This window comes from Nesoenas mayeri (assembly GCF_963082525.1).
Source record: "Nesoenas mayeri genome assembly, chromosome: 12".
NCBI lineage: Eukaryota > Metazoa > Chordata > Aves > Columbiformes > Columbidae > Nesoenas > Nesoenas mayeri.
This window is the reverse complement of record NC_137547.1, coordinates 17,374,492-17,386,581: the sequence shown is the minus strand read 5'-3', so window position 1 is coordinate 17,386,581 and position 12,090 is coordinate 17,374,492. Positions and strand designations below refer to the sequence as shown.

Below are 12,090 nucleotides of genomic sequence, written 5' to 3'. Positions count from 1 at the left end.
AGTTGGAAATTGAACTGAAAAGAACATATGCTAAGAACAAAAACTTTGTAATTCATTCTATGGGCACTTAAAGATCTGATCCTTCACTTAAGATATTGACCACACAAGCATGGTATCCCATTGGATTTCAGATGAATTTGTTGCCAGTTACAGTGAAGTATAGTTTGCTGTTGAGGATAGAATGAGCAGTGTGTCTGCCCTGGTGTCCTGTTCAGCTGTGGTCACAAGTGGCTGATTCTTTATCATTCAGTGCCCATAGCAGTTCTAATGATGTCACTCTCAACGTGACAACCTGTTCCTTTTACACGTACCACTGCATGAGTCACCTCTTCAGCTAAGTTGGTTTGAGCTGGCAGTGTAGAAGTGATACACCAGATTCTTAACCATTTGAAGAACCCCATAAATTTGTCCAAGAGCAGCAGGGTAAAATTACTCTGAGTTACATACTACTGTGACTATATTGCTACTAGTATGTAGGTTGTCTAGTCCAGTAGCACCTGAAGTATCTTTATATTACACTGTATGTGCAGTGGAAACATACCGTAAATTTAAACAAATGCTTTAAGAGTGATGACATACAAGGCTTAGTTCAAGTAATGTGACTGTTACAGGTCAACACAATATGTCAGGTGATGACTTTTCTTTCTCACCACTTTGTTAATTGTCCGCAAGGTTGTTCAGGGATTCTTAGTGGTCTCATATAATCTGGGTGATGGAGACTATTCTGTGCGCCTTCCCTCCTACCACATCGATAATGGTGAATGGCATCATATCACACTGGAGAGAAATGAAAATGAATTTACTCTTCGCCTTTATGAAGGAGGTGGGAAGAGAGAAATCCTGAAAGCAGCAGGCCTGTACAAGGAGATTGTGATTGACCCCAGCAGCTTGGTCCTTGGAAACACCTACCCATTCAATCCAAACAAGAGTTTTCAAGGTGAGGAATTACCGATCTCACTGTTCAGAATGTGCATGTGTAAAATGAAGGTTTATTGGTACTGTGTGAGCATACTGCGAGAAGCTTTCTTGTATATGTAGGGCCCAAAGTAAACAGATTTATTGCATGACGCTTTACAAAAGGGACATATAAACTGACTAGGAAAAAGATACAACAGGGAATTACATGCAAATGCTGTTAGCTATTGGACTTAGAACAAGGTAACCTCTTCACACAACTGTATGTAGAGGATTTGTAACTGGAGATCCACAGGCTTCTCCCAGGTGGACCGTGGGTGGCTCAGTGCATTAGACACACAGAACTGGATCATTGCCTGGGTCTATCCCATCCATTCAGCAGCTGTCCCTGCGCTGAAAGGAATGTTTCTCTTTCATGCACACTGCATAGCACACAACAAGCTCTGGTTTATTACCTTTATGCATTACCTTTGTATTATTTTACAGTCACTCAGTTGAAGCATTAACTAAAATTAGAAATGGTTTATTGAATTATAGCTAACTATTGAAATTTTTAGCAACTGAGTGGAAAAAGGCATCGTGTCTGTTAATAAAACAAACAAACAAAACAACAACAACAACCCAAACCCACAAAAAAAACAACCAGCCAAACAAAAACCCACCAGTTTTCAACCTGAAAGTTCAATAGTTACATGAAGGAGAAATATAATGAAACATAAGGTTAAGATATTCATAACAGCTTTTTACTTTGCCCTCGGTTGGCAGCTCAGCCTAAAATCATAGTATGAGTATCCACAGTTACGCAGCACATCTTTTATGTCGACAAGGAAGACACACACACCATTACTTGGCTAAATGCGCCTGGTATCTGTTCATCGCTTCTCTCTCCTGTGCCTTTCACATCTTTAACCAGATTCTAGTAAATCCATTTGAATCAGGGTGGTAATGTTTTCACCAGATAATGGTATTTCAGTGAGTAACACAAACATGCAAGGAGAGAACATATAAAATGTGTATGGATTAAATGGAGTGATAACTTACCACGTAAGTGTATCATAAATTGTTTTCTATTGTTTCACTAGAAGTATTCCAGTAACTAAAACTTATGCTGAGAAGTAGGGACCATACTTTGAATTTTTATTTATGGGAGCAATAGTATTTTTTTAAAGGAAAATAGATATTAAAAGTCAAAATGTTGCAGGAAGATTGTTTTAATTAGGACAATTAATGGTGCTGTTAAGCAGCTAAAACTTTAAGGGCTTTGATGTTGTAAAATGTACTTAATTCTAAAATGTTCTTAAAAGTAAGTGCTTTTAAGCTGAGGCACCTCGTGCATACAAAATTAATGCCACACATCTTCAGTACAAGATTTATATTAGTGGCCCAAGGCTGTTTCACCATTATTTGTGGTTTGCTCTTCTATACAGTTAAGCTGTAAACTACAACTACAAATTGACCAAACCCAATTTTTACTGGTACACATTGAAGAATATAACAGAGTTTCCACATATAACAGATTTTCCACAATATTTGGACTTTTCTTTTGAAAACACAGTGAAGGATTACGCGTTCCACTGCCTTGAACACAAGCAGAGAGGGGCCTGCAGCAGCACTTGGTTCTTGTGGAAAACACTGGAAATATTCACAAAAACATTAATGAATTCAGCCAAAAACCAGAGGACAATGCTATGAAAGTCCTAGATAGAAAGTTTGGCAGCCTTTGTCGAACACAAACTGCCAAATCTTACAGCTGCTTCAAATCATTCTTGCTGGATGGCTTTTAAAACAATCTCTTTGTGCCTTGCCTCAGGATGTATGAAGGATGTCAGATTTAATAACTACAGGATCCCTCTGGACATGCATGGGAAGGAGCTGGTGTCAGTATTAAGTGCCCAAAGCATCACAGAAGGCTGCTCTTCAGAGGCTTGCAGGAGTAACCCCTGTACCCAGGAATTCGTTTGTGTTGATTTGTGGATGACGCATGAATGCAGGTAACTGGGGCAAATACACACACAAACCACTGCGGATTCAGGTGGGAAAGGGCGGATGCTGAAGCAATGTGCAATTTGAAGGCTGCCACTGGCAATCTTAACAGATCAGTTGATCCGCAGCGAAGCACTAAGTCAGATGCCTGTGTGGGCATCAGGTTACTCAGAGAACACTCTTCTTCTAGGTACTGCCCTTAGCTGATGTAAGTCCATTATCTACATTGATTCTGTAATAATGTTGACTGCCTGTCTTAACTGAAAACACTTAAAGAACAGCAGCAAATCCAGAATGTTTGTCAACCCTGAAAATGAGGAAAAGAGGGTATGTTAGCTGGAGTGGAACCCTAGCATGGCTGGCTGTTCTGTGGAGCTGGTGCTGTGCACTGTATATGTGTGTTCTGTTAGTCCTGGCTTCTTAAACTGTCTTAAGCTGTGACCTCTGTTCCCTGACAGGCCACCTGAGTTGCGTTAGAAGCATTAAGCTCAGAGATGATGTGTGTGGCTGGGGCTGAGATGAGCACAACACTGATTCAAGTTAGTTGTGCTGTGAAAACACACGTTAAGCGTTCCTGACTGCCATGGTCCACACAAACAGGGTTTCCTAGAGATGTATTTATTTCTGGAAATCCACTGTGATGGAAACACAAAGAACACAGCGTAGCTTGTCTTGCCTAGACAGAACTGCAAACCCTAATCTGGCTATTTTTCCAAGGGTAATCTTGCAGAAGCCTGAAAGCCCCAGATGTTAAGGGTTTGAAGTTGTGGAGCTCATTGCTCTGTGACTGCTTTAGAAAAGACTACAGGCTTGTAATTATTCTAAGTAACTTACTTATAGGAGCTACTTCAGAAACTCTACATAGAGCGTCATCAGAGACTGGTTTAAAATCTTAAATACTGTCGTTCATGCATACTGTTCTCCAAGTTGAATGGTTTCATTTTGCCTTTGTCTTTTCAGTTGCCCTCCAGGACACATGATGACGGAAAACGCCACCGGCAGACATTGTGTCTACACTGCGTGTGCGAAACGGCCCTGTAACTATGGGACCTGCATCTCGCAGTCACCAACCAAGTTCCGATGTCACTGCCCTGATGGCTACACTGGACGTAACTGTGAAGTCACGCTGGCGGTCTTTCACAAGGATACAGGCCTGAGTTTTAGTTCCATGTTTGCCATCTGCATTTGCTTTTTGGCGCTGTTAGGTAGTTATGGCAACTACATCTTGTATTACCTTTGGTGAACTCATTTGTCTGTCTTGTCCTGAATAGTCGTCATCTCATCCTCCTGCTGAAAAACTAACTTTCCTAATGGAGACTTCTCTGCCTTCATTTCCTTGCCATGGTCTCAGCTCCATCAGGAACTTTTTTTTCATCCCTGTGTGTATATATTGCTAAGTGAATCAACATTTGTGAGCGATGAGAAGTCTTTGCAGTTTTATTTTCTGCACATTTTCACTTCATTGCTAAGGAACTGTTCAGATGCATAACTGGAAGCAAATTCAATTGAACGGCAAGTGGAAACTGCTACCAGATCAGCATGGTTTAAACTACTACTGAGCGTGAAAGAGGTTTTTCAGTCTAGGAGAAATATTCTGTCGGATAGGAAAACACGTTGTCAGACAGGAGCAGTCTCTTGTGTCTGATCAGTTGTGTTACAGCTCCTAACTGCTGCTTTTGGCTTCCTTGGGCATTTTCAGGCTTAGGCACTGGGTCTTAATCAGAAGAGGAAAGACAAAGGAGGATCTCACTAGTGAGGGAAGATCACATCTTTGAGTCCTTCTTGTTTATTCAAATTTCCTGAAAGTTTGCTTGACTAAGGACATAGGATTTTCTCATGGCTTTTACAGGGTTAATCAAGTTTCACTTAGAAGTCCTAGTGAGAGTATGAAATGTTCAGCATCTGAAGCTTTTACAACTGTGTGTAAAATGCACCTAAACATTTAAGAAAAATGTTTAAATTCATGGATGCTAAGGCAAAATGTGCCTGATTTTTTTTCTAGTAAAACGTATAAGTCATTTCCTCTTTTGTCTTGTGTCTTCTTGTGCTTCATTTCTGTGTAATTGTATCTGTTACTGTCAACAAGTTGTTTTTTAAGTGCTACCCCTTTGTATACATTTCCTCTTTAATTCGATACAGTAAACAGGTCTCTGAACACTGCACGGGTCATTCAGTTCTTCAGTTATGCTTATAACAGCTTCAAAGTTGTACTTTAAAGGGTATTCTAAAATGCTCATTAAAGGCCTTTTTCTCTGTCTTTGTTTACTTGTAACTGCATTGAAGAGTGAGAAAATTAGACATTAGATGAGAAACACAAAACTGCAGCCTTGCAGGCACCGAGTGCAAAGCAGCGCTGCGCTTGTCCCGTGCAAGGGCTGCGGTCTGAGCCTCCTGCAGCTCTCCTGGAGACGCGTTCTATTGCTTTCTGAATGTTCTGTTTTGCTCCCGTGTCTCCGCACAGCTCTGTTCAGTGCTGTATTCTGGTGGGCTCGCTGGAACACTCGCAAAGGGCTGAACGGAGGAGTTTACCATGGACCTGCGAATCCTGAGGATACGGACGACTTCAGAGAAAATATCCTCAACTACAATGAAGAAGGAGGTGGGGAACAAGACCAAGTAAGGATGACTGTGTTACATTACAATTAAGAGGTGGCTCACAGTGCTAATGAAAATGTGTTTTATGCTTTTTCTTTCTAACTGAGGACCTTAGCTTTGTTCTGCTGATTCATTACTGCAAATGGTAGATGAATTATTTGCAAGGTTATGTACACAAGGGTGCATGTTTCTTAAGCAGAGATAAGTGCCTATCAATTTTTAATTTGTCTTACAGCAAGTGATCCTATGTGTGTATTTAAAAGTGCTTGTGGGGGTGAGTTTAGCAGGAAGGGACTAACAGCTGATGGTTTGGGTTTCATGGCTCAGGCGCCGCTGAGCTTCCCAGTGGTAATTAGTGCTGTGGCACCAAGGGCTTGAGGAGCCTGATGTAAACTGATTGTTACGGGCAATCCCTTTCTGGGGAAACACAGCAGTTATTCAGACTTGTTAAGAAACCGAGGGGCTATGTTTGTTCCTCCTAAGCCGTAAAGCACATGGTGGTAGTGGAAGAACCTTTCTGCATTTTTCTGGTTTGAAGAGAAATACACCAGTGAACACAAGCTTCATTTATACTTGCAGTAGACCAGATTATACCCAATGAGAATAACATTAACATTTCCGCTAGCTGTTGTAAGCATGTCAGCTTAAGCCAGAACTTTGAAATAAAAATGTGGATATTATAGATGAATAATTTAAATAAGTTATTTGCTGACCCATAGACATCTGCTATGTTTAAAAAAGGTCAGGAACTTCATTGGCACCTTTCAGACTGTTTGTTTCATGGATTCAAAAGGTGGTGTGACTGCAGGGGTAGCAATAGTCAGGGCACTAATGTGATGGATCAAAAAAGCCAATGCTTAAAAAAAAAAGAAAATGTGACCCGTCCCAAAATTCAAAATATCTTCAAGAATTTTTAGTTATAAAATGTAGCATGTTCTACAAGGCCACCTGAGAAAATATTCTTCCTTGTAAAGCATCCTTAATTTCTTGATGAATTGCTGTGAACATCATACAGGGGCATTTTCCATGCACAACTCCATGCATAAATCCTGTGTTCCTTGGTAAGATTAACTCCCACTTACGTGGCTTCTTGACTGCAGGTGGGTTTTTTTGAAGCAGTTTCTCTGTCTCTGGTTGAAATTCAGCAAAGCCTCACCAAGATCACCTGGCATCATCTCTTATAAGATGGTTATACACAATTCAGCATGTCAGAGAATCAGTATGTTTTGGCAAGTGCTGATTTGACAGCCCTGTCATTGATGGCTACAGGTCAGATGAACAGTATGAGCCACACAAATACTCATTTGCTCTAATGAATTCTGTCTTGCACAGCCTGTCAATGTTCTTCTTTTGCCTGGACATAAGTCCAGAGACACAACCTGTGTAATAGGTGGTTGTAATAGGTAGTTACTTGGCTTTTACAATCACACCACTTCCATATAACAGAAACAGCCATTATTCCACAGATTGATAGAATTTTACCAGAAATCACAGTAGATGTTTGAACTACTAATAAGGGAAGATTTCTTTTAACTTCCTATTTGTGAAAATCCTTTCTCACCTTTGTTGCCAGACTTGGTATGAATGTTTAATGGTGCTAAAATATTCAGATCTGAATTTCTGACCAAAAATCAGGGCACTTCTGTTGTTTTTATTTAGCTTCTACTATAAGATTAGACTTGATTTTGAACATAACTGTAGTAGTGCAGGCTGCATGGATGTTCCTCATGGATCCTCATCTGCCTGGTGGCTTTTGGCTTTCTTGGGCATGTTGTAGGTGTCAGAGCTGGTTGAACAAGCGAATCCTTCCTGTGTTCACACCAAAGGGACTGCTGTGGCGTTGCTCCTTCTTTCTTTCCACTAGAACATGACATTTTGGGATCTATAGAGAATATTAACGTGAATGGTTTCTCACTGCAGGATGCCTACAACATGGCAGAACTGCAGGTGTCCATCCAAACCAGCCCAGCCTATTCCCTCTACAAGAAGAAACCAACAAAACCAAAGAGTTTCTTTGGTGCTGCATCCCCAAGCACACAGGAGCAGAGCACAACATCCGTGGCCACAGGAACCTCATTCAGCAGCGGAGACTTTGGTCAGTACTTGTCAGACGTTGTCAGAAATGCCGACTGTCACCCCCAGGCTGCGCCCCAGGACTCGCTGCGGGTGTTCTGCACCGAGGGAGAGGGCTCGGCCGCCGGCAGCCTCAGTTCCCTGAGCTCCTCTATGACAGAGGAAGGGATTGGGTATGATGACCTCAAAGAGTGGGGACCAAAGTTTGAGAAACTGAGCGAACTCTACTCACAAAGAGATGCAGAAGACCTGTAGATCACCAAGTCTGGTATGTTCAAAGTTCTGGAAGGGTGAAGGACAGTTTTGCATGCTCCTGCTATCTAGTACCCTCCTGACACCGCACTCCCCGCTTTGCTTTTCTCCCTGTTATGGGAGGTGGCCAGATTCCCACTACTGAGCCACACTTTCCACCTAATTGAAAAATTTAGTAGTAAGAACTAATTTTGGGACAAAATCACAGAATGGTTGGGGTTGAAAGGGACTAATCGTCTATTCCAACCCTCCTGTTAAAGCTGCATTTGTGACACACTTTGGAAAATCTCGAGCACACCATCAATGGTTACACACTGCAGATGATGTGGCATTTTCATCTGGAAACGCTAAATGCCATTTTTACCCACCCTGAATAATTTTGCTTCACAGATGGTACATAGTCCATTAGTTTGTAATTTTACTAATCCATTTACCCATCTTGCAATGTTCACAAGTCAGGTATGTCAGATCCTGTATTTCACAATTGTAGCCATCAGAAACAGGATATGGAAAATGAAGCAAATACATTTTATGCACAAAAAATCTCTTCCTTCTCCAACCAGCAGTAATGTTGTCAGATTCCTCATGTTTTCTCCATAACTGTGGATATGCTGTCATTTTGGCTGGTTTTAATTTAATTTAGCTTGTAAGCTCTGTGGGGCAAGGACTGTCTTTATCTGCCTGTGAAGTGTCATGCCTCTCTAAGGCACCATATAAATATTAAAGAAGCCTTCTGTATATGATGCCTCTTCCTTGCATTTATTTCAGGTTGACTAAAGCTTGGGCTCTATTGAATTATTACTCTCTCAGCTTTGATCAGATACTTGCACAGACACGAGTCCCAGGTGCCGTTCTGTCTGACAAGCCGCAGGAAGGAACAGTTGCTTCTGACTAAGGGGGAGGAAATCCTGAACGTTACATTCAATAGTTAGCCACAGGTGCTGGGGTTTAGGTGGTGAGAAGCAGCTGACGCATAGGGGACACACTGTGATCCTGAACAGTCACACAACAGGACACGTACCAGCGCAGAGGGTGGGTGGGCAAAAGAAGCCAACCCGAAGCTGCTGCTTTATTGCTGCTTCTTCCCCTCTCACAGCAACGGCACTAATTTGTAAGCAAACATAAAGAATAACCACCACAACCTCAGAGCTACCTATGTAATTGCAGTTAGACATGTCTTACTGCATATCCAGCATGAAACAAAAGGTCAGAAAACATTCTAAAACTGCTCTAGGAACTTGTGTAGATGGTCTCAATAATAGGACATATCATTTGGAGCTGTCATACCCTATTAAAACTGTCTTTTTCTCTTTCTGGGGTCACTAATTAGTTCACTTAATTTACCTGCTTTAATTTGCATGCTGCTTTTTTAATTACTGTGCAATTTCTGAAATAATATCTTCACTTGTTCTGCATTTACACAGATACATACAAATATTTGAGCGCCTCTACAAAAAAAACCCAGGCTTATCACAGCCCAGCACTGACATGGCTCAGGAACAGGGACAGCTGGTGTGACAACACAAAGCTTTGCCAGGGGTGAGGGGGGGAAAAATGAATTAAAAAGAAATCTCTGGGTCCCTAGGTAGCGGGATTTTCAGTAATCTGGTACTTCTATTAATCTTCCACATTCTTTATAGACTTTAAACATGTATTAAGAACATTTTATTTAGTATAAAAAATATTTGTAAAGGTCTGAAATTTAAATAATCATGTGGATATTAGTATTTAATCTGTCTGCCTGTCAACTACATTAATCTTTATGGTTTTTCCCCTTTTAAAATAACATTCCAAGTATATAATGTGTAGCCAAGGCATATGAAAGCTGATTGTCCTTAGGCCTGACCTACTGGCTGGTACTAGCAGGCTTAGAAGAGAAGCACGGCTGGAGGAGGAGCAGGATGAGGTGAGCAGAAGAAAGTTGAACATCTTCTTCATTATAGAAATGTTAAACACCATGGCCATTTCCTGGAGATGTAAAGAAATCACTTGCACCACCCTATTGGTAACTGTTGATGAACGGGGTTTTGAGAAATGTGGTTCTCTGGAATCCAGAACCCCCTCTATGCAAGCATACCGTGTTGTGATCACGTTCCATTAATTAATTTTATACAAGTCCTGCCTGTGCTTAATTAACACTGGTAACAAAACTTCCCCCAAGCCTCCCTGCAGGAGCAGTACTACACGTGTGAAACTACGACTGCCCTCTCGCACCACCCAGGAGAAGGGACCACAGCCCCTTCTCCTGCCACAGCACACCTGGGCTTTTAAAAGCTTCCCTCTGCCGCGACATCCTACTCCAAATAACGCACTTTATACATGTAATTTCTCTCTCCCAAAGAATGCAGGTTTCTTTTTGTTAATACTCGAGCTTGAGCTACAATGTGAAAACGGGCACATCCCTATTGATCAAAGCAAATTATATTGACTTGAATGGAGTAACCGCCTCAAGTCTACTGACCTTGCTGAAGTTAAAGTGTACTGCGTGCTGACTGGTAAAACTCATGGCTGCTACACCTTTAACTTGTAACAAGGAAGACCAGCAAGCTGTTAAAACAGAGATGATTCAAACAGTCAGTGCTATCTGCAGTGTAACAGGCTTGAGAAAAGTCACAACTTCCTGCTCAAAACTACTTTGCTTTCCTCCATATGGACTGAAACAAAGCTGATTCCATAACTGCACCTTTCTCAATCCATCCTAATGTAAAAACAATGAAAAAAGTGATTTTCAAATTGCACTATTTATTTAGTATACAATAATCATTACATCTCTTTACAACAACGTATTATAAAATAACTAGGTTAGATCTCACCGGCAGAACATTGAAACAAGAAATGAAAATATACTTATGGATCTCAAAGGCTTTTCTCTCCTAAAAACATTCCAGCTACTTGATAACATTTTGTGACTGTTATCTACCTACAAAGTCACTCATGCCACCATTCCACTGATAACACAGAGCCGAAAAGTCCTTGCAGACAGCAGGCAACGCACACGTGAAGTCGTGGTGGTGCCGCTCCCGCTGCTGGTTAATTGTAAGACTTTGGGAAACGCAGCACCACCAGGGCTGTTCCTGCGGGTGGCTCATACTTAACACAACCAGCGATGCCACAGCAGCCCCTTGGAAACAGGGGCATCAGGATGATGCAGTTCAGCAATAGGTAAAGTTATTTTTTTTTAAAAAAATGGCACATTTTAAATGTAATGAATACAGATCACAGCAAGACATGGGAAGCAGAGAAAATGATTATCAGCCAACTCAAGCAGCACTTACCTCCTGGAAGCCGCAGCTCTCAGACCCCACCTGTGAGAGGAGCAAAGGCAGCCCTGGCCCAGCCCAGGGGCTCGGTGCTGGGGAGCGTTTACATGGGGATGGGGAGCAGCTGCTCCTGTTTCCATGGGCCGTGCTGAGGCGGGCACTGCTCTCCAATGGACTAGTGGGCTCGTTCCTTGGCATTCCCTATTTTACTGTTTTAAGGAGACGGGTCTTTTGAACACTGTACTACATAGTCAGCAAAACACACCCTTTCCTTTAGTATGAAATATTTCTGAGGCAGGAACTGCCGGAATTGTTCACTAGTGTCACAAGCTACCTGCGCTTTAAAGACTTTGAACTGCACCAGTTAAACAATCTCCAAAATACTTTGTATCTAATGCTTCAAATGCCTGGTGTGCTACTTTGGGGGGTGTTTGTGTTGCAAGAAGAAACTATGTTACTGAGGTGCTTCTGGATTATAAAAGATATTGTTTTTTATGCTTACCAAAGACAAAGGTAGCTTAGGGTCTACTTTTTTTTATTTTTAAAAAAATGCAGTTTTTAGTTTCTATGAAAAGGTCAAATTTCTAATTTGGCAACATTAGAGGCTGTATTTTTGAAAAAAGTCTATTTAAAAATAATCACTTTTACAGTCAGGACTTCTGAGTCTCAGCTGTTACCTACAAGTAAAATGACAGGGTACCTCTGGGTCTCGGGATCTCTCATTTCAATCAGAGGAAAGTTACTGCACCTTTAAAAAAAGATACAACCACATTTTAAAATAAGACAACACAGCCCAGCCATACTTTACCTTACGTGTGCTTGTTTTCAATTACTGTAAGGCACTCATCGAGGAATGCACTGACCCATGTTTTCAGCAAGAACAGGCATGCATCATTACGGGTCTAATTAAAGTTTTAATACTGATTAAAATGTTTTATTATTGTATTAAGTTAAACTGCAGTGGTCTCCAACCTCATTAAGGGATACAGGCTGGAAATCACACAGGAGTTTC

At 41.3% G+C, this 12,090-nt stretch overlaps 1 protein-coding gene across 1 annotated transcript in view; it reads left to right on the top strand.

Annotated features, from left to right (window-relative positions):
* Positions 1-7,821, top strand: part of LOC308044785 (neural-cadherin-like) — a gene marked incomplete at both ends in the record, with an annotated part of 56,787 nt that extends 48,966 nt beyond the window's left edge. The window contains 5 exons of the mRNA XM_080351655.1: positions 673-937; positions 2,726-2,906; positions 3,859-4,103; positions 5,360-5,514; positions 7,414-7,821. Of these exons, the coding sequence (XP_080207781.1) occupies positions 673-937; positions 2,726-2,906; positions 3,859-4,103; positions 5,360-5,514; positions 7,414-7,821 (1,254 nt within the window). The remainder of the gene's footprint in view (positions 1-672; positions 938-2,725; positions 2,907-3,858; positions 4,104-5,359; positions 5,515-7,413) is intronic.
* Between the last annotated feature and the right edge of the window lie 4,269 nt (positions 7,822-12,090).